The sequence below is a fragment of the Mytilus californianus genome, unplaced genomic scaffold (assembly GCF_021869535.1).
Source record: "Mytilus californianus isolate M0D057914Y unplaced genomic scaffold, xbMytCali1.0.p SCAF_2, whole genome shotgun sequence".
In the NCBI taxonomy this organism is placed as follows: Eukaryota; Metazoa; Mollusca; class Bivalvia; order Mytilida; family Mytilidae; genus Mytilus; species Mytilus californianus.
In genome coordinates this window covers 71,005,579-71,029,776 of record NW_026262668.1, presented here as the reverse complement: position 1 = coordinate 71,029,776, position 24,198 = coordinate 71,005,579, and the positions used below count along the sequence as shown (strand labels likewise).

The 24,198-nt window shown below is 33.6% G+C and overlaps 1 protein-coding gene and 1 long non-coding RNA gene across 6 annotated transcripts in view; one reads left to right on the top strand and one right to left on the bottom strand.

Moving 5' to 3' along the window:
- The window catches only part of LOC127728195 (uncharacterized), a 415,364-nt gene that overhangs the window by 80,892 nt on the left and 310,274 nt on the right, over nt 1–24,198 (top strand). The gene's annotated exons all lie outside the window — the stretch shown is intronic.
- The window catches only part of LOC127728029 (coiled-coil domain-containing protein 180-like), a 59,021-nt gene continuing 52,940 nt past the window's right edge, over nt 18,118–24,198 (bottom strand). For all 4 annotated transcript variants that reach the window (XM_052235186.1, XM_052235185.1, XM_052235188.1 and 1 more), the window contains 4 exons: nt 22,107–22,218; nt 21,020–21,136; nt 20,308–20,432; nt 18,118–19,425 (listed from right to left, as the gene is read on the bottom strand). In XM_052235186.1, coding sequence (XP_052091146.1) covers nt 19,297–19,425; nt 20,308–20,432; nt 21,020–21,136; nt 22,107–22,218 — 483 coding nt within the window. In that variant the 3' untranslated portion in view covers nt 18,118–19,296. The remainder of the gene's footprint in view (nt 19,426–20,307; nt 20,433–21,019; nt 21,137–22,106; nt 22,219–24,198) is intronic.

Here is a 24,198-nt window from a genome sequence, read left to right as displayed (position 1 = left end):
TTAGTCTGAAATAACAATATTTTTTTATTATTATAACCCCTTATTTTCATTTGATATTACAACTAGTAATCAACTTACCCAAATATTCATGATATAAGTATTCATCCATCTCTTTTTCATCGCGTTAATTTTTCCTGATATGCAAGTATGTTTATCTGCTGACTATAAATATGAAAATACACGTGTAAATTAAAAAAAATCATTTGCAAACAAGCTAAAATATATAGAAGGACACAACAATCCAATGATGTTTTTCCTTGTTGCCGTACTAATTTTTTTTAATTTTTTTTTTCAACTACAAAATATAGCCGAAATTTTACAGATAACAGTAAACACTATAATAATTATGATGGAAACACTTTTGATTAAAATAGGAACAAAGAGAGAGATGGAAGATGACAAAGGGATTTTCATACTCATAAGTATGAGACAAACAGACAACGTTAAAACAAAAGAAAACCCCCAAAAAAAATCGAAATAAAAAAAACAACAGTCCCCAAAAACACAACATAGTAAACTAAAGACTGAGCAACACGAACCCCAAAAAAACCGGGGGGATTTCATGTGCTTAGAAGACGGTAATAACATCCTTTCCACACGTGGCACACGTCGTGTTGAAAACAACCCATGTTTCTGGAATACCTTTGATCAGGTACGCTCAATGACAATTACATACAGAGCCAAAACAGAAACGTTTTGATAGTATAACGACCAAAAGGGTAAAGAGATTTGAAAGATACCAAAGGGATTTTCAAACTCACAAGTCGAAAGTAAATTGATTATGCCATGACAAAAAAAGAAAAACGATCAAAAGACAAAAAAACAATATACAACACACACCATAGAAATATTGTATATCTTAGGCAACAGTTGTCTGAATAACAAAACTTGAAGTCTAATATTTATGATGAGTTTATTTATTATCAACGTCCAAATCCCAAAAATCGATTAATATCAAGGTAACAAACAGAAACTGAGGGAGTTGCATAAACTCCAAAAGAACAAGACAGGGAACGTCGACAGGGAAAGCGTTTCACGCTAAGAATACATCCGTTCATACTAAACATCTGTAGAAGTCTATAAGAGTCTGGGGGCCTAACATTAGATTATTTGTGTAAATACAGTAGTGTTAAAATTTGTTATTTTATCAAAATTTATCTGCACAAGTCATTTATTAAAGTTCAAACTGGTTTTGTAGTACATATAACCACTGAACATCGCACTTCCTGATCTCCAGTAATGGCGACCTTATAGTCTGGTACAGTTTTGTTGCTACATCAAGTATTTCGCATATAAATGTTTGTTTGAATATATTGTTTTATTATATTTTTGTGTTTTAACGTTTTGTGTATTATTTTTGACTTTCTACGTTGACCTATTGAGAAGTTTTCAATGACAGGACTTTGGTCGCAATGTGTGACAATATGGCCGACATCGATTATGTTAAGAGGCTGGAAGGAAAATATGGATTTTTTAGTTGCAAAACATTCTTCAAAACATAACATATGCATAATACATCATCTTTTAATGAAAATTGTTTATAATTTTCATATATATATCTATATATATATATACAAGTCTAAATTGAAAACAACGTTCAAACCTATGATTGCGTTGGATAAAAATCGCAATTTTTATACGTGTGCATGCAAAACAAATTTCTTGTTAGAGGGGTCTAAATACAGCACAAACAACATTTTCCAAAAGATCAAAAAAGTGAAAAAGTATATTTTAACAAAACGCACTTGAATAACAGGTCGAACAACAAATGTTCTTAAACCCTGCTGACTGCCATTGGCGATTGCAAAATAAACGGATTACCGATGTAATAAATGGATGTAACAAATATATTTATTTGTTTTTTGAAAATCGTTTGTATGCATTAAAGATACGGCCTGCCGATAGCTGTCTAACAAAAAATAGCAACAAAAGAAATTTGATCTCATGCATTCGGGTCTAGGTTTTGGAATTATTTGATAGTTAAGATGGTGGAATGGTCTTTATCGTCGGGATTCAACGCCCTCTTTTCACTATTGTTATCATCAAATGAAACTAAAAATAAAATATGTTTAATATGTGAATTACCGTATGCATACAATGGAGTAAAATATTTATCGCAATCGTTCATTTAAGCACATTTTATTATTAATCGTCATTTGGGTTACCCCATTCCATCCTCATTTTGGATTATATATATATATATATATAAGTCTAGAGATTTGCACAACGATACTAATATAAGATGGTATTATACGAAGATGTTGTTATTAAATCGTGTTGACAAATATTTCGGCTTAACAAATAGCCTTCTTCAGTGTGTCAATAATTTTAACAATACTGATTATATGTATAAAAATAGCTCAGTAATACAGGTAAGTTTTGGTCTATTGATTTAATCCAAAATCCTGAACATCATAATATAAAACAAAACTCAATACTCAATTATACGTGACTGTGTATATTTACATCCCAAAATGAGTGAAAAATAAAACTTAGAATGTTTTACTGATGCCGTTTGGATGATGTACATTTAATTCCTTTGTCCAAAAGCTTTCCCGAACCTGTCGCTGGGCATCACTCCAGTGAATGTTCTGTTCAATCACTAGGATCTTCATGCGGTTAAAGTCATCAAGTTTGTGACCAGACTGTCTGAAATGCTGAGAAACTGGGAGAAGTGGCTTCTTAGAGATATCACTCCTATGGCCATCGAGGCGTTTGTGGAAAGGCTGCTTTGACTAACCAACATATTGGAGGCCACAAACCAAACATTCTAGAATGTAAATAACATTCATTCTTTTGCAGTTAACATTGCAAAATATCCTATAGTTATTTTCGGTTGCCTTACTGTGAAAAGTTGATGAGTGATGCATCTGTAGGCAGCATTTGCAGCGTTTTTCATCACACGAACGACATTCTCCAGAAGTACTTCTATTATCAGACACTTCAGCCCACACCAGCAGGTTCCGCATACTATTGGGTTGCCTAAAAGCTATCATGGGAGGCTCGGGAAAAATCTTGGTTAGTTTGGAATTCTTTTCAACTATTTTCCAATGCTCACGAATGACACTGAGCCTGTTATTGAGAGATGGGTGGTAAGTAAGAACACATGGAGTCCTTTTATTTTTCTTTTTATCTTTGTATTCTAACCGTTTACTCCTTGGAATAGTTTCCGCTTTCTGAAAACCTTTTTGGATAGTTCTGTGTTTGTAGTCCCTTCTCTTCAAGCGGGTTTCGAGTTGACGTAGTTGTTTTTTAGTTGTTTCTGTGTTGGAACATATTCGCTTGACCCTGAGTGCCTGACTGTACGGGATGCTCTTAGTACAATGAGCAGGATGGCAACTTTTAGGGGACAGATATTGGTGGGTGTCAGTAGGCTTAGAATATAGATCAGTGGATATGATGCCATCTGTGAGCGAGCTAGACTTATATTTTTTTCCTTATCTGCACAGTATCGTCTATTCTTGACGATCCGGTACATAGTAAATTTGCTGGTTGGTCCTTTTTATAGACTTCTATATATATATACAGATATTGGTAAGTGTCAGTAGGCTTAGAATATAGATCAGTGGATATAATGCCATCTGTGAGCGAGCTGGAGGTATTTAGGAAGGTGATTTTGGATTTAGATTTCTCATGAGTAAATGTGATACTTGGATGTATGTTGTTGGCATGAGTGATGAAAGTATCTTAATCCTTGTCACTTTTATTCCATTTCATATCCACATCATCTATAAATCTAAACCAGGAAAGCGGTTTTTCGATGGAAGATTTAAGGAGTTGTTTTTCTAATTTGCCCATAAATATGTTGGCATATGATGGAGCCATTTTGGTGCCCATAGCAGTTCCATTAACTTGCAGATAATGATCTCCATCAAAAGTGAAGTTGTTGTATTTTAGTACCAGCGTGAGCATTTTGACCAGGCATTCAGTAGGTGGATATTTCACTGGTCGGGAATTCCAAACTTCTTTACATGCATCAATGCCATCTGCATGTGGAATATTCGTGTAGAGGGAGGTGACGTCCATAGAGACAAGTGTCGTGTCGGAGGGGAGTGGATTTAAGGCCTGCAATTTTCTAAGATAATCGGTAGTATCTTTGATGTGAGATGGTAAGTCTTCAACATGTTGACGAAGATGGAAGTCAACGAAATATATACGTATATTTATATACGTTAAAATATCCTTTTTCACTTTTTGGTCTTTTGGAAAATGTTGTTTGTGCTGTATTAAGACCCCTCTACCAAGAAATTTGTTTTACATGTACACGTATAAAAAATTGCGCTTTTTATCCAACGCAATCATATAGGTTTGAACGTTGTTTTCAATTAATATATATATATAAGTCTGAAAATTACACCCAACAGTGTTAGAATTAGACTTTTATGCTGACAAATTTTTGTCCCTCAACGGGATTCGAACTCACACTTTGATACACTACAGCACCAATCGCTTAGCCTCATGTCCAGCGCTCTAGACCACACGACCACATCCGCTATATAAAAATATAACTTCAATAGTCGTAGTGTTACCTTGTCACGTAAGGCGAATCTAGAGATAGACATAAGACATGTGTTTTAAGCGTGTGAAGATGTTATATTATCATTTAATACACAATGTATTTGTTATTTGTCAGCAATCTAACTCAACAATTTTTATATACCGTATGGGATGATGATTCAATTCATTATACAGTCACTAGAAATAAGTATATCATACAAACAAGTCTAAGCAAGTGACAACCATACAATATATATGCCCACTGGATCTCAGTGTGTTTCAGACACAGGGTTAATACAAATATTTATATAAGTCTGAAAATTACACCCAACAGTGTTAGAGTTAGACTTTTATGCTGACAAATTTTTGTCCCTCAACGGGATTCGAACTCACACCTTTGATACACTACAGCACCAATCGCTTAGCCTCATGTTCAACGCTCTAGACCACACGACCACATCCGCTATATAAAAATATAACTTCAATAGTCGTAGTGTTACCTTGTCACGTAAGGCGAATCTAGAGATAGACATAAGACATGTGTTTTAAGCGTGTGAAGATGCTATATTATTATTTAATACACAATGTATTTGTTATTTGTCAGCAATCTAACTCAACAATTTTATATAGAAGTCTATAAAAAGGACCAACCAGCAAATTTACTATGTACCGGACCTCAAGAATAGACGACACTGTGCAGATAAGGAAAAAATTATATAAGTCTAGCTCGCTCACAGATGGCATCATATCCACTGATCTATATTCTAAGCCTACTGACACCCATCCTGCTCATTGTACTAAGAGCATCCCGTACAGTCAGGCACTCAGAGTCAAGCGAATATGTTCCAACACAGAAACAACTAAAAAACAACTACGTCAACTCGAAACCCGCTTGAAGAGAAGGGGCTACAAACACAGAACTATCCAAAAAGGTTTTCAGAAAGCGGAAACTATTCCAAGGAGTAAACTGTTAGAATACAAAAATAAAAAGAAAGATAAAAGGACTCCATGTGTTCTTACTTACCACCCATCTCTCAAAAACAGCTTCGGTGTCATTCGTGAGCATTGGAAAACAGTTGAAAAGAACTCCAAACTAACCAAAATTTTTCCCGAGCCTCCCATGATAGCTTTTAGGCAACCCAATACTAGTAGTCTGCGGAACCTGCTGGTGCGGGCTGAAGTGTCTGATAATAGAAGTACTTCTGGAGAATGTCGTTCGTGTGATGAAAAACGCTGCAAATGCTGCCTACAGATGCATCACTCATCAACTTTTCACAGTAAGGCAACCGAAAGTAACTATAGGATATTTTGCAATGTTGACTGCAAAAGTATGTTATTTACATTCTAGAAAGTTCGGTTTGTGGCCTCCAATATGTTGGTTAGTCAAAGCAGCCTTTCCACAAACGCCTCGATGGCCATAGGAGTGATATCTCTAAGAAGCCACTTCTCCCAGTTTCTTAGCATTTCAGACAGTCTGGTCACAAACTTGATGACTTTAACCGCATGCAGATCCTAGTGATTGAACAGAACATTCACTGGAGTGATTCCCAGCGACAAGTTCGGGAAAGCTTTTGGATAAAGGAACTAAATGTACATCATCCAAACGGCATCAATAAAAAATTCTAAGTTTTATTTTTCACTCATTTTGGGATGTAGATATACACAGTCACGTATATTTGAGTATTGAGTTTTGTTTTATATTATGATGTTCAGGATTTTGGATTAAATCAATAGACCAAAACTTACCTGTATTACTGAGCTATTGTTATACATATAATCAGTATTGTTAAAATTATTGACACTGAAGAAGGCTATTTGTTAAGCCGAAATATTTGTCAACACGATTTAATAACAACATCTTCGTATAATACCATCTTATATTAGTATCGTTGTGCAAATCTGTAGACTTATATATATATATATATATAATCCTTAATGAGGATGGAATGGGGTAACCCAAATAACGATTAATAATAAAATGTGCTTAAATGAACGATTGCGATAAATATTTTACTCCATTGTATGCATACGGTAACTCACATATTAAACATATTTTATTTTTAGTTTCATTTGATGATAACAATAGTGAAAATCTGTGCAAATCTCTAGACTTATATATATATATATATATATATATATATATATATATATATATATATATACAGTCAAATAGCACGAGTGTAAAATTCCCTCTTCATATTGCAGGATGGCCAAAAATGGTATATCCCGTAGTAAGTATTATTGGTTTCTGGCACTTTTAAACTGTACACATTGTTATATTTTGACGCAATTTTACAATCAAATAGCCGTTTTTAACAGTCAAAATGGCATTCAGTTTCCATTCCTTAAACACATCTTATTCTATTATATGATATTGCCAACATTTTTTCTATACCTTATGTCAAATATAACGGGATTTGGAATTGAGCAAGCCTACGAAGCATTCAAAATTGGTCTCTTTGGAAAAAAATAAACACACTGGCAGATATATAGTTTTAGACAGAATATTCTAACAAATTTGAAGATCCATCCAATCATCTATCAAAAGGGAAAGATAAGTTTGGTCTAATAGGTCCTGTTCAGCTAAATGAAAACGGAATACTGTGTCCAATTAAGGCTCCAGAAGAATGTATTTCTGAAAATGTAATTATATAGACCCAGCAGTGTTTAAAAACATTGAATATGACCAATTATAACGGCATGCAAGAATTGCAGTGTGAATATCACGAACGGTTGTGTTTAAACATTAGGTGTCAAATTCATGTTTACCGATTTGACCCAAATTCTCATATTTGATTTATAACATACTATAATCGCGGCTGTCATTCGGTATATCGAGAAAAATGATCGTGAAAGAATAAGTAACGGTGGTCAAGTATTGCGATTGGATCGAGAAAGATCTGGTATAGGATCGTGAATGAAATCTTATCGAGAAAACACATGCAATGTCAGTAAATAATCTAAGTTAATCAATTATAGTGACAAATATTGAAAAAATAAAACTGTCTGTCAAAATGGTTCAACATTATGACCAGTATCCGAGAAAAACCAAGACTTAAAAGTACATCGTTTTTACAAAACTACAAAAGGCAGATTGCTCTTCGAAATTTCAGAGAAATAAAAATGTAAACAAACATGACTTTTTTTCAAATTTCTAATGCATTAACTATCTTTCTCTTACAAACATCGTTCAATTTTACAGTTTAAAAAGTTCTTAAAGTTATGTTGATTCAGTTTAATCAGAAACTTTGCAAAATGGTAATATTTGTAATTTCGGATCGTGAAAGATCCGGTACCGCATTTTGATGATCGTGAAAAGGATCGAGAAAGATCTGTTGCCGCTTATTCGTTATTGCAAAAATCCACGAAAACGATCAAATCTTTGTTTAAACAAATGATAATTCATATTTGTAATTGGTATAACAAAAGAATGGATTTGCATGACTTATTCCGCTTCAATTTTGTTTGTGAATAGGGCTACGACGGTTCAATGCCATTGGATCTGATTATTTGATAAGACACCGACTAGTTTCTTTTAACAATCCACGTCCGTCTGTCAGTCCTGCATAAGTTTTATGTCGTTTGAAAAGTTAAGATTTTCTCATCTGATTTCCATTTAATTTTTATGCACAGTCATATCTATAAAACGAAGATCCTTGGTGATTCTTGTAAAAATTGGAAAAAACATTGTTAAAAAAATCGCAGGAAAACAACTGCCATATTCCTGACATGACACAGGCATTTTCCTAGGAAAATGGTGGGTTAAATCTTATTTCTAGCTAGCTAATACACCCACTTGTTTGTAAGTTGTTTAGTGTTCCATGATATTGCCAAATTGGGTAAGCAACCCAAACAGGCATAATTGGTTAACGTGGCCATATCTAGGATCCAGCAGCCAAAATTGTGTAAACATATATCACAGACATACAACACAAATATATTTAACATTCAAACACATTTTCAGTTAAATCAAACAAAGACGCCGACAAAATAGTTTTTGTAGTTGATAATACTGTCAGTGTAGTAAAGCATAATTACGAAGCCCCTTAAAGAACTGGCGCGCACGACTTTGAAATTTGTGCACATGACTTTCAAACTGGTGCGCATGACATTCAAACTGGCGCGGACGACTTCCATACTGGCGTGCATCACTTTCAAAATGGTGCGCACGACTTTCAAAGTGGTCGTGAGCACCAGTTTGAAAGCCGTGCGCACCTGTTCTTGAAAGTTGTGCGCGCCAGTTTGAAAGTCGTGCGCACCAGTTTTTGTTAGTCGTGCGCGCCAGTTTGAAAATCCTGCGCACCAGTTTTGTAGGTTGTGCGCACCACTTTTTAAATGACTTACGCACGAGTTTTAAAGACATGTGCACGACTTTTCAAACTGGTGGGCACTAAATACTTTGGTATTGAGATAACTGCTGTAGTCAAATTCGGGGTATATGTCTAAAAATGAGGCTAAGGAATCTGTATATGTATTGTCTGTAATCTCTAGTTCATGTCTATTAATGGGGCCCAATCAGAAAAGTTTATATTGGTAATGGAAAGAACATCTTCTATACACCTGTATGTAAAATTAAATGATATATCTGCTTTGATTTAACCCTTACGGAAACAAAATCGTACACATTAAGATATTTCCAGGGGAAAACCACCAGACCCCTCCCGCTTCACGCATTCGTGGATGCATTTAGCATTAAATATACAAAGATATTTACTTTTCGACAATTTATGCTCCTGGAGGTCTTATTATCTTGGATGCTTATAGTTACACATAGCATTGCCTTTTAAAGGAAAACAGGTCTAAATGTAGTCCTTTGTTAATTTATGTATCATTGTCATTTTGCTTAGTTTCTTTTGTTACCTATTCTGACATCGGACTCGGACTTCTTTTAAACTGAGTTTTACTGTGCGTATTGCTATGTGTTTCTTTATTCTACATTGGCTAGAGGTATAGGGGGAGGGTTGAGATCTCGCACAACATGTTTAACCCCGCCGCATTTTTGCGTCTGTCCCAAGTCAGGAGCCTCTGGCCTTTGTTAGTCTTGTATGTTTTTTTTTAAATTTTAGTTCCTTTATATGTTTTGGAGTTTAGTGTGACGTCCATTTTCACTGAACCAGTACACAATTTTATTTGGGAGCCAGCCGAGGACCACCTCCGGGTGCGGGTTTTTCTCGCTGCGTTGAAGACCAATTGGTGGCCTTCGGCTGTTATCTGCTCTTTGGTCGGGTTGTTGTCTCTTTGACATGTTCCCCATTTCCATTCTCAATTATATTGGCCACCGTTCGTTATTCCTTCACGATCATTGTTCTCGATATACCGAATGACACCCGTGAATTGTATATTCATATTACAAAAAGTCCAAAATAAACAATTAACAATGCATGGAAATGTATCAGCATTTCGTGCGTATTATAGACTAAACAACATCGAATTATCTATCGAGATGACCTCCGAAGACTGCCGACGGTCACATAACCCGATATAAACATGAATATCAATATAAATAGACGGACAAGCACGTCTAATCGGCTAATCGTATAATAACAATTTTCCTATGTCTGTTTGATTTCATATTCTAAATTAAAAATGCATGTATATCATCGTTTAACCTGTATAAGAATGATTTTTGTGGGTCGGATCAGTCAAAGAAACTGTTATTAATGGTGCCTTCCGTATCTAACTTTTCAATGTTGACATTCGTTTCTTTTTTAATGAATGAACCACATGCTAAACAAATGTGTAACCCATCTCCACTAAAGGTTAGATTAAAGGTAGCAGAAATACGGATTGATATAAGGTTGAATTATTGACTTGCAAGCCATAAATACATTAACGATGTTATTTTAATTATTCTGACGAAATTTAACCAAGCCGACAGCTAATAACGAAATATTATTTCTATATTCCGCTTTTATAATTGTGTGAATCAAAAACAAAAATTTATATTTAATTTTTTGTCTAATTTGTAGCTAATGCCCCTTTAATATTTTGAGCCCCCAAGGGTGACTGGGGAATAGAAGTATGGTCACCATTGGTCTTCCTCCGACCGGCAGTAAAACCCTTGCTAAAGTGGGGCGTCCGTTTGGCTGTGCGGGATGTACAAATTTGCAGCCACGTCCGGTCAGAATGGGGACGTTAAATCTGATGCCTCGTGCAAAGAGAGTGCCACGCTCTTTGCATGTTAAGAACCCTTGCAACAACTCTTTGAGGGGTCCGTAGGTGACCTGTTGCAAGGCTAAATTTCGGTCCCTATCCAATATACCCTCATTTCCCGTGGCAGTCCAAATTTCTCCGACCTTAATCCCGGACGCCTCTATTACAGAACCTACCTATTGTATTTATTGTTAATTTGTTCTCGTCCTGAATATGCATGAAATATTTGCCACTGGACGTTAAGCAACCAACAATCAATCAATCAATTTAATATTTTGTCTAAGTAAATGCAGTTTATGACGTCATTGCGTAACTATGTTATTTTACTGAATTTGCTGAAATTTTAGTCCATGAAAAGAGTTAATTTGGGTCCCAAAACTGCAATGTTTTATTAGTATACATGCATTCATCATTTGATTTTGCAAATCAGTTTTGAATTGCAAATCAGTTTTGAAATACATTTGATTTAAGGGTCAAACTGGTCCCAAATCATAACGACTGTATCATCTGTGACTAATACATTTATCTATTAGTCCCAGGTATCATCAGCTCAGAAGTCAGTGCTTCGGTACTTACATGATTTATAGCATACCTCCGAATAATTATTCGTTGATAAATTTGGAAATATTTAAGAAACTAAGGTTCCAACGCCATAAGGCAACGCTGACCTTTGAAGGGTTTGTATATCATTTTTAGGTCTCTTTGCGTCATAATGATCTTCAAGTGGTTTGGTACTTATACATCATTGGCTTTCAAGTTTTGTTTACTTTGGGCGTTCCTGATGAAGGAGAATCTAGGTAGGTACTTCTGACGCATAAGTCCATGAAGTGTTTTAATTATTTTACTTTTTTATTTTTTTATAGCACTCGATCAATATCGCTGTTGGTGGACTATTCGTCCCGGTATTCTCATTAGCTCAGTGGTCAGTGCTTCGGTACTGATATTATTTATAAAATACCTCTTTTAAAGTTATCGTTGATAAATTTAGAAGTTATCAACAAAATAAGGTTCCAAATCCCACAAGCAAATCCGATCGTTGATGATTTTTGCTATAATTATTTTCTGGTCTCTTTTGATCATAATGCTCTTCAAGTGTTTCTGTACTATAACATCATACATAGGCTTTCAACTTTTTTGCTTTGAGCGTTCCTGAAATACGCTTAGGAAACATAAAATTTTTAAGTGATTTTTTTTTTTATATTTTATATTTTCTAGCCATAGTGGTGAAGAAAAAAGCAATAGTATATCAACAAATAAATGTTGTAAAAAGAAAGCACCGCGGCGTTTGTACCTTAATATATTATCCTAACACCCAGCAAAAACAAATTGTTATATTCCATTCCTTCTAACCAGACGTTTATGTACAACAGTGATGTACAATATTGTCAGATAAAGAGACGTCACAAGAACATATGATTATTGTGCGAATCGAAAAGACGAAATAAATACCATTCACCACACTGAAAATACCTATATTATAAAAATATCAAAATCACATTAATCATTGGAAATATAAAATAATAAAGTCTTACCTGAACCATCTAACGTCAGCCAAAGTTGCAAATGTTTCAACATGTAGACTAGTAAACTCCAAATGTCAATCTCTACAATTGACTTTGAAATGACGATACTGACCTATCAGTAACACGTGTATTTTTTTCTGTTTCCTTTGATGCGATATTGAATAGTGTCTTTTCATAAAGGATTCTATGCAAATAACGGATCGGATATCTATTGTAACCCTATCATCAATTGTATAAACTGCAAAGAAATGAAACAATAAAGTGTATTTTCTGCTTTGAACATTTGAAATAGAATGTGAAGATAACGTTAAACTTCTAGGTGTAACAATAGATCAATGAACATGTCTCTATAATATGTAAAAAGGCATCTAAACAGCTAAATGTATTAAAAAGAATTGGAAAACATCGGACTAAACTTAGAAAATTAACAGTTTATTATTCTTTCATAATGTCCAACTTTAATTACTGCCCACTAGTTTGGCACTTTTGTGGGGAGGTTAATACAAAAAAGATAGGAAAATTCAAGAGAGAGCACGAAGATTTATCTATGAAGACTATTTAGCAAGTTATGAAGATCTACTCTGGAAATCAAAATTACCATCTTTAAAAATAAGAAGAATGCGATCATTGGCTATTGAAGTTTTCAAAATTATTAATAAAGATTGTCCTGTTTATCTCCATGATTTAATACACTTAAAGGAAAACACTTACTCTTTCAGATACCAGAATACAGCCGACCTACCACATGTAAGAACAACTGCATATGGCCTACAATCTTTAAGGTGTGCGGGTGCTAATCTTTGGAATGAGCTGCCAGATGAGCTACGTAAACAATCATCTTTAAATCAATTCAAGAACTTGATAAATTCTTGGTCTGGCAGCTCATGCCAATGTTTTGCCTGCAAAACCAGTTAATTCTGTTCATTATTTCTAGTTTAATGCTTTGTTTTCAGCATGGCAAAATTATTTTGTTATCTTTACTATAGTACTTCTGCTGCTTTGTGCTAATTTATGTTACTTAACTTATCTCCATGTGCTTTTTATGTGCAAACCATTTTATTTTTGCTTTTGTGTTTTTATCTCATAAGTGCATGCTTCAGTGTATATTTAACTTTTAAGATGATTTAAAGAACTTTGCTTTGCATGTTTTGTAATGTATGTTTTGTTTTATTGTTGCTATATCGGTTTTAAAAGCTCTTCAGAGCTTATGTTTGTACTTGTTTTGCATATACCGACTTCAAATAAAGCTTTATGTCTTATGTCTTATGATGATAATTCCTTAATACAAAACATAAGACACTAAAGGCATTTGTCCCTCTGGAACATATTTTTAAAAACATGTACATTATGCAACATATTAGAATCATGTGCAAAACAGTGTAGCCGAGACCATTGATTGGCGCTCTAAAATATCCTATTGACTGGGTCAGATTAGGTGAACGTTCGTCTGTAACGCCCACAACTCACGACGTATTTATTATAGATATTTAAACTGTGGGGTCACCAAAGGGTCTCAACGCCTAAATAAAATAATTCGAAAAACTAATCAGGAATAACCTTTGTGTTTTGATTTATATTGAATACTTAAACGTTCTTTACTTGTGTTTTCGTTATGTTTTGATAACCAATTTTTATGATATCGCACGTTCTTTCAGCAAAAAAAAGGATTTAACTGGCTTTAAAAGTTACAATGCATGTGTTGATTATTATCTTTTTTTTCGGACGTCAAAGCGATTTAACAATTGCGGTTGTCCAATTATGTCATCTTTTAACTTTTATCTGGTCAAAATTTTATTTTAGAACGAATGCATGATCAACTTTAAAAAGTGTGCAAACACAAAACATATAGACAAAATATACTTCTTTCTTGTCTTTTTCGTACTTGCAAGTTATTAGACAGTAAAAAGGCTATTTGGATCAAGCCTTGTGAAATTTGCACTTACGTTTTTGAATAGGTAAAATGTATAGTTTAGTGAACTTTTCTGCTAACTACTATACTTGTGAAAAATCCTTGGCAACAGAAACATATTCAGCTTTTTTTTTTAATCGACCCAATTTACATAGTAATGGACGACTTCGTACATTTTATGATCGCAAATAAAATATGAATATAATATACTGTGCACTGTAGTTCGTATATATACTGAGACCCTTTGGCAACCCCACAGTTTAAATGTTTATAATAAATACGTCGTGAGTTGTGGGCGTTACAGACGAACGTTCACCTAATCTGACCCAGTCAATGGGATATTTTAGCGCGCCAATCAATGGTCTCGGCTACACTGTTTTGCACATGATTCTATCATTCCCAAATTTGATGCCCATATTTCCAAAGCTTTCAGATCTTATAGGAAAATTTGATGGTCTTTCTAGGTGTTAATTTCTCGAAAAAGTAGGCAAGTCAAACTTGGGATTTTACACATTCCAGTAGGTCGTTAATGTGGCAGAGGAAGAGCAGTGGTCTTAGTACTGTGCCTTGTGGTACTCCAGAGTATACGTAGGCATATCCTCAGTGCTCATCGACCCGTATAGATTGTTTTTTCAGGAATGACGATAACCACACATTCAGATTTCCATCTATTCCATATCTATTTAGCATTGCCAGGATTTGTCGAATGGCACGGTATAGATATCTTTGAAAGATCTAGTATGGCCATACAGAGTTGAATTCTGTTGTCAAAACCCCTTAGTAGATCTTCTGTTGTGTATTGTGACTAATAGCTGTGTAATGCAGGAGTAACCCGATCTAAATCCTTTATTTAAATTTGTCAATATTTTGTGCCTTTCTAAGTGTTTTGGAATGTGTTCGCAGATTATGTGTTCTAACAGCTTGCAGGATTTTCTGCTGCGTGAACATCCCCCTTCTTAAATACTGGGGCTGTGTTTGCACTAATCCAATCTTCAGGTTGGGTGCCGCTATCTATAGACTTCGGAAAGATGGCGGTGATGCTAGGTACGAATTTCTCTGCACAGTTATTTAGGACAGTGTTTGGAATTCCGTCTGGTCCCATGGCTTTAGATTGTTTAACATTGTTTAATCATTTGTGTACGCCTTCCGATGTTATGCCCAAGATTGAAATATTTGAAGTTGTTCTTTTTTCAGCACTGGTATTTGTAAGTTTGGATCTAATTTTGTGAATAAGGATTTGAAATGGTTATTTAAAATTTCGGCTTCTTCTTTGCTGTCGTTTGTAAGACCTCCATTGGACTTGAGCGGTACTCTACCAATCTTGTATTTGTTTCCATTAGTGCCTGTTGCACTTCTTTGTCTGGTGTTCTTGTATCTATTTCCATATTGGTCAAATCAATGTCTGGGCAGTTATGATCATCATCAATAATAATGTGTTAAGGTTTTCCTCTCTAACTTCAGGTTTATAATGTCTTTCATATTTCTATGAGACATATCATATGATGCAATGTAAATGTCTTTGCTGTTTTTTCAACTTGATTTTGGACTTTTCCATTTCGTGATCTGTAACGAGGATGCATTATTCCTTGTTATTTTCTTCTCAGTAACTTGGGGCATTACTTGATACGGGATTCATTTCGTTCTATTATAGAAACTTTGTCTATAATATAAGTTGAAAAGAAACAATACATAGAGGCATACATGATGTGAGCCCAGAATGTATTGAAAAATTAAATATCTGCAACTATGCATGAATCACCACTTTGGAAATAGTTAATGAAGCTATGGTTATTCTGTTTTTAACTGTTATAATATCAAGAAACAAGAGTGCACACACTGAAATGTCTTGCCTTCTTTACTAATCATTGATATTATGCTGATAGTCCTAAATATAAAGCTTTATTACAACTGTCACATAAACTTAACATTAACCAAGAAAACTAAACATTGACCGATGAACCATGCAAATGAGGTCAAGGTCGGATGACACCTGCCAACTAGACATGTACACCTTACAATCATTCCATACACCAAATATAGTAGACCTATTGCAAACAGTATGAGAAAAACAGACTAAAACACAAAAACTTAAGTAAAACCAACAAACCATGAAAATGAGGTCAAGGTCAGATGACACCTGCCAACTAGACATGTACACCTTACAATCATTCCATACACCAAATATAGCAGACCTATTGCATACAGTATAAGAAAAACAGACCAAAACACAAGAACTTAACACTGATCAATGAACAGTGAAAATGAGGTCAAGGTCAAATGAAACCTGTGCGACTGCATATAGATCATAAAATACTTCCATACACCAAAAATAGTTGACCTATTGCATATAGTATTAGAAAAAAAGACCAAAACTCAAAACTTAACTTTGACCACTGAACCATGAAAATGAGGTCAAGGTCAGATGACACCTGCCAGCTAGACATGTACACCTTACAATCATTCCATACACCAAATATAGTAGACCTATTGCATACAGTATAAGAAAAACAGACCAAAACACAAAAACTTAACTATAACCACTGAACCATGAAAATGAGGTCAAGGTCAGATGACACCTGCCAGTTGGACATGTACACCTTACAGTCCTTCCATACACCGAATATGCTAGACCTATTGCTTATAGTATCTGAGATATGGACTTGACCACCAAAACTTAACCTTGTTCACTGATCCATGAAATGAGGTCAAGGTCAAGTGAAAACTGTCTGACAGGCATGAGGACCTTGCAAGGTACACACATACCAAATATAGTTATCCTATTACTTATAATAAGAGAGAATTTAACATTACAAAAAATCTTAACTTTTTTTTCAAGTAGTCACTGAACCATGAAAATGAGGTCAAGGACATTGGACATGTGACTGACGGAAACTTCGTAACATGAGGCATCCATATACAAAGTATGAAGCATCCAGGTCTTCCACCTTCTAAAATAAAAAGCTTTTAAGAAGTTAGCTAACGCCGCCGCCGCCATAGCAGCCGGATCACTATCCCTATGTCGAGCTTTCTGCGACAAAAGTCGCAGGCTCGACAAAAACCAAAGGAGGTATTTGTGTTTAAAAATATATACTCAAATAACAAAGTTCTCACCTAAATAGTAATTTGACACCAACAAATTTTTCACAATAATAGTTGATGCAACATGATTACTTAAAACAAATATCACCATTTTTGGTTGTAATGGGTATAATTTCTAAAGTTTGAATTTCCCATGCTATTTAGTAATAGAAATAACACCCCTAATTCATAGCCCATTGCTTTCTATGTAAAATTTTGCATTTTCAAACTTTCATAGCTTTTTTGTTCAATAAAGTGATATTCATGTCAAAACTCTATCTTATCCTGACTTTTGCTAAAATTTTCAACATACCTTTAATTGCATATTAGAGTGCACTGGTACCCCGAATTTTGGTAGTACATTTTCTTATTATTAAAAAGAAATTTTAACAAAGGTTCTACATTGAACAAAACTCCTTAAGATTTCATTTGATACTAATATTTCCAAAAAATTTACTTATTGACAAAGTTACAGTTATGTGCAGGAACTGTTTTATTTAAATATGTACCGGTATTAATTTCTTGTATGTTTGTTCTGACCAACCCACATTGGTGGTTCTATAACTTCATAGGCATAAAGCATGCAAATAAAAATTATAAAAAAAAATCAAAATAGAATCTGAACTACAGACAGACAGACAGTAACATATAAGGAAAGACAGACAGTGATTACTATAAGCACCACTGACCAGTTGATGGGGTTCTAACATAGTTTGCATTTATCTGAGGAAATTTGATTTTAAGTGTTTTAGGCCCCTTCTGTGCATATTATACCTAATGTTTTAATACATCTTTGACTTTCCAATTTTGGTACCGATTATTCCTGATGAGGGTTGTTGATCCAGGGTAATACTTACCAATTGATTTTTTTTTTTACTTTGATTTAAAGAATACTGCCACAGAAAATAACAATTATCTTAAACAAATTTTCTTAGACAGGCTATACAACAAGAGATATTTCAATTTAAAATATCATCATTTTAATTCACAAATTTGATAAATAGTATACATATAACAATCATTTACACTTGAAATAATAAATAGTCTGGAATGTTTCTACTCATCAAGTACTGTGGATGCATCATTATTTGTAGAGTACTAATTTTCTTGGATTTCTTGTGTATAAACAAAATATAAAAATTGAAGCAAAATGCATATTTCTTATAGGCTTGTATACAAAATCTGTTTAAACCAAGAAATTGAATAAACACAATTACCATTTTATCCTCATTCCACAAAAGTTAATAACACAATAATAAATGAATCAACAGTATTGGAGCATAAGAAGTTGAGGCATTTCTGACTAAATCTGTTAAAAACTATGCAGAATAACAAAAACAAATAAGCAACACAAGAAATGCATCACATCTTTAAAGTCTTTCTCATTTTCTTTTATTTTCACATTTAAATTTCATTTCTATTAAAACTATAAATTCTTTCAAGTATTTTATAGCACTCAATACAATGCTGATGAACAAAATTTCCTTATTATAACAGGACCAGAGTTTTCTTACTTTCATAATGTATTTTGTGTAGAAATGAGGCCACAAAACAGGAAACAAGGATTTTCTTTTTTTTTTCTTTTCTGGAACTTTCAGAAGGCCTTAGTTTTAACCATTTTCAAGTTTTTCTTAAAAGCAACTTCTATGAAAACTGAAAAAGTGACTTTCATATGTCTATTTAATTTAATCATATAAGGTCAATATTTTTTACTGATCCATTCTTAACTTAAAATAACAGCTATTTATATATTGAGCCTAAATAAATTGGTTGAGTTGTAATGTATTTCTTTCTACTTTTATTATATCTAGTAAACAGTCAAGAATGATCTTTCCATAAGCATTTCTCCTAACCTGTTCAACTAAACATACATACTTTATAAAATTCAGTATTGCAACAATTCTAGCTTGAAAAATTGAGTAATTTGGGTAAAAGCAAAAACTTTAAACATTTAAACAAAAAAAAGTTGCTTCATCAGACTCATTGCAGCATCATTGAGAATTATAAAACAAACTAAAATAAACAATATGCAAGGACGGACATTTTATTAAATGAGAAAATCATCAAATATAAAAAAAATCTTTAAAAAAATATCGCAATTCATTATCACAGTAAATGCTATTATTAAGAGTTATTTCAGTATAACTGTTTGACTTTTTCCACTGAAGTATTCCAGCTATCCATCCATCTTTGTTCTGCTAATAACAATTTCTGTTTTTCTTCTTCTATTATTTCTAATGTCTTTTCAAACTTATTTTTATATTCCTGAAAGAGAGGATGAAATTGTAGTCTTATAAGTTATTTCATCAAAATAAAGATCAACCAAAGTTGTATCGTAAGGATTGGTTGTTCGCGCCATAAATGTTAATGAGGTCAATATACAAGTAAAAGGTGTCATCAAGTAATGATGGTCTGTACATCTTTCGAGTTTTTACACAATGTGTTAAACTGAATTGTTCCACAAAGTAAATGTTTATTTCTAATAAAAAAATACCATTTTAAAGATAAAACAGTGGATATATTGTTAATATTGTTAATCCATAGCTTACATACTATGTTTAAGTGGTGTAGGAGTAAACTGAAAGAAATATGGGGGGGGGGGGGGGGGGGGTTGACTTCTAAAAGTGATAAGCAAACAATACTTTTCTATAGTATAAAAGAGGGTTGTAGTGGGGGTACCTTCATGACGAATAACGGTAAAAATCCTTGCCAAATGACGTTAATGGAAATTTTTGGTGCATGACGATAAAATGTACACTTTCTTTTAGACGATAAAAAAATCGAATAATTTTAACGAATCACGTTAATTTTTTTCTAAAAATAACGGTAACGATAATTATTTGAGACCTTTGACGAATCACGATAAGGATATTTTGACGAATCACGGTAAAATTTTAACCAATTTGACGCTAACGGTAGCCGAAAATGACCGTTTGACGCCTGACGGTAAAGGGCATTCCTACCCTCATAAAAGTCTACAATTTAGTCAGTATCCTCTTTATTTACATTATTCATATTCGAAATTTTCATAGTTTCCCAGCCACTTTCAATTGCCCTCCTTGCCCCCTTCCCCCTAAAACTATATAAATTATCTATTTTAACATGCAAAAATGTGGCTTATCTTTTGGTGGTATCTTTAAAACAAACCTGATAAGCTTTGTCTCTGGCAGTAATTGTAGCAGTATGTCCCAATGTAGTTTTGGCTGTAGTGACCGAGGCTGTTAGCTGAGGTTTACCAGAACCTTCAATTACCAGTTCATTAGAGGGCATACCTAAATATTAACAAAATAAACTCAACATTAATAAACAAATTTCTGGTATCATATGCATACAAAATAACATTGTTGCTGAACAAAAAAAAACAATTAAAATTTTCTAACAAAATCTAATATGTTAGACAATATGTTAGACAATTTTTAAAGAAATTTAAAGAAATGAAGTATAATATTAGAATTATATTTTTTTTATATCATTTGCATATCTACAAATACTTGAATGTGATTGGTCCATTAGAATTTTTTCCTTTATTTACATTTCAACAGACCATGTTCAAGAAACTACGTCATAATCTAAGGAAATACTATGTCGATTTCACTGTGATAAATTCACACAAGATACACATGAATGGAATCCTAGGGTTCAAAGAAAATTGAAGTTGGAAGTGAAAATAAAATGTTTCGGCTAAGAATGAAAAGGATTTAACACTTTTTTTCTAGAGGTTTTTGATGTGTAAACTGGGTGACTACTTTCATCAAAGTCCTCAGTTTGTGAGTTAATTGGTTTAGTTTACACATCAACTCCTAGAAAAAATGTGATTGACTAAGTGTATTGATAATCATCTTTGTTATGAACTACTAACCTGTCCATGTATTTTTTCCTCGTGGGAGGGCATTTTTATCCTCATCATCTTCTAAAGGCAAACCTTGGTTCCTTCTTCTTATGAGTTCACTGGTTGGGTATTTCTTTGGCTCTACCCCTGCAAATATAGATTAAAGATCATATATATTGTATACGATTACCTTTTACCTGTATAGATCATTTTAATGATTTACTATTTTCAGCTTGATGTCTAGTGGCAAAAATTGAAAGTATATGCATGTCAAGAAAAGGAAATTACATCATAATTCAGCAAAGTGACTAAACCAGTATGAAATTTGTTGAAATTATAAAGTTTTTAAACAATACATTTTTAAAAATTAATGGAAGACTTTTTTTTAAGCAAGCAATAAAAGATTTAACAAATCATTTGTGCTTTATATTTTATATCTTAGTCCTAAGATTATTCTAAATTGTTTCTGGGTTTATTTTTTACTCATGAACATAACATAAATGAGTCTCCCTTCTTTAAATCTTTGCATCGAGATTTCCATGCAGTCCTTGATTTACATTTGAGAAAATGGTGTCATGTTTCTAGGTGCTAGTACAGTAATAGCTGCAAATCCTGATACTATACATATGTATGTACAACTTCCTTTCATATATTGTAGAGTTGAAAGCTTCTGCTATATATATAAATGCAGGAATGGAACTCTTGTGAACAGTCAACCATTCAGACAAATGATGTATATAAAAATGATGTGTGTTTTATTAGTCTCAGGTTTTATGTTATAATAAAATGGGAATAGCAAAAAATTATGAATGGAGGAACTCTGAATTTTGAAGCATATATATTTATAAAAAAAAATTAAGCAATGGCCGAAATGACTAGATATGAAACTGATTAAAGCTTAAATATCAATAATGAAGGTGATTAGATTCTTACAGGTACAAGTTTGGAACCTAGACGCCCTTGACTCACTTCCTTACTCAACATCATCCAGTCAAAAAAGGTTATCATACTGTATGACTGTATCTCATTCTCATCTCCCTCCCCAAACCTTCCAAAAATAATTCTCTAAAATTTATGCATGTTACTTTTCCCCCAGTTATGATAAATCATGACTTACTTCCTTTCTCCACATCATCCACGGTCAGAAGGTTATCATACTGAACCAGTTGATTTTCTGCCGTTCTGGACAACTGTTCAACAAATGTCTTAGATTGTTCTAATGTCACAACCTGTTGTTAATAAAGTAAAATTGATAGACAAATGTAACACAGTAAATGATTCTTTTTGTATATTCATCAAAACTTTAAAAACAAGAATGTGTCCATAGTACACGGATGCCCCACTCGCACTATCATTTTATATGTTCAGTGGACCGTGAAATTGGGGTCAAAACTCTAATTTGGCATTAAAATTAGAAAGATCATATCATAGGGAACATGTGTACTAAGTTTCAAGTTGACTGGACTTCAACTTCATCAAAAACTACCTTGACCAAAAACTTTAACCTGAAGCAGGACAGACGGACAGATGGACGAATGGACAAGCGGATGAACGGACGCACAGACCAAAAAACATAATGCCCCTAGGTGGGGCATAAAAAAACATATCTATGGAAGTGTCAGTGAAATAGAGTGTCTTATTTTATATTTGCAAGTTTTATCCTAAAGATTTGCATTAGTTGTTACATCTGGTTTTAAAACAAAACAATACTGAATCATCATAACTCAAAAAATTACATAATCCACAAGAGCCTGCTTCAATGGCTATACCTTTAATTGAAATGAGGTCGTGTTCAGGTGAACTCTGTCTGATAGACATGTACATCTTCCAAGGATCCAATATACCAAATATAGTTATCCTATTTCTCATAATAAGTGAGTAAATCACACGACAAAAAACTAAACATTTTTGTCAAGCAGTCATTGAATCGTGAAAATGAGGTCAAGGACAATGGACATATGACAGGCAAAAACTTCGTAACATAAAGCATCTGCATACAACATATGAAGTATCTAGGTCTTCTACTTCCTAAAATACAAAGTCTTATACAAGTAGTTTATGCCCTTACCATCAGATTGTTATCCCTATGTCTTGCATTCTGTGACTTTCCTTGCAGGCGAGACAAAAATGGGACAGTAAAGTACTCACAATAGTAAAAACCCTTGTCATATCTTCATGTGTCTGTTCAAAGTTAGAAACCTTGTCAGTGGTTGTCTTTGATTATTATCTTAAAATGTTGTTCCTTTAGAGAATTTGGTGTTGATTGATAAACTTGTGTAGCTTTCTTAAATTTATTCATAACTTATCAAGAATAGTTTGATTGATTGCTAGTTGGAGCTTAACACCAATTTCAGCACACTTGACTATATCATGGCAGCCAGTTTGTATTGGTGGAGAAAGCAGGAGTGCCTGGAGAAACCACTACTTTCAACAGGAAAACTAGCAATCTTAGTCAATTAAGATTGATGTAAAACGCATCTTGCAACAAGACGGGTTTCGAAACCCAGAACATTAGTGTTAACAGTTGAGATTAGGAGTGATTAAGTATTTAAGATATTTCACAGGTAAACTGAACATCTCTCTAACTTAAACAAAATCCTTAATCATAGTTTCTCTTATGGTTGTGACCTGTTATCTATTTCTTGCATGAATAGATATTTCTCCTATCACACTGCACATAGTGTGATACGAAAAAGTGATATGAAAATCTGTGTTTATTTGATTGGCTTATCAAGCATCACAAGACGATGTTACAGCATTTCCAATGGTTATTCGTTAGGTCAATGATGACTTTGAAAGGTTATGACGATGTACATTTCGTCCATGGCAACGGACATTGTGATTTCTTCAATAATATACAAAACACTCACACATTTCACCTGACAATCTTCTTTTTGTCAAATCTTATTACAATATTCTGAAACGTACAAAAAGTCTTAAAATGACTGATGTTAAAGTTTGAATGTGCAAAAGACTAGATCAACATTTCACGGAATTTTTAATTTTACACATTGAGAGTGTTGACCATAAGAGAAATAGGTTTAACAACTTGTGAAAATTGTATATCGCTTGATATCAACTCTTGTTATTTAATTTAAATAGTAATAATAAACTTGCTGAAGGCTCGTTTATTATTATATTGAAATTAAATAACTCAAGTTGACATTAAGCGATATCCCATTCTCACTCGTTATGAAACCTATAAATAT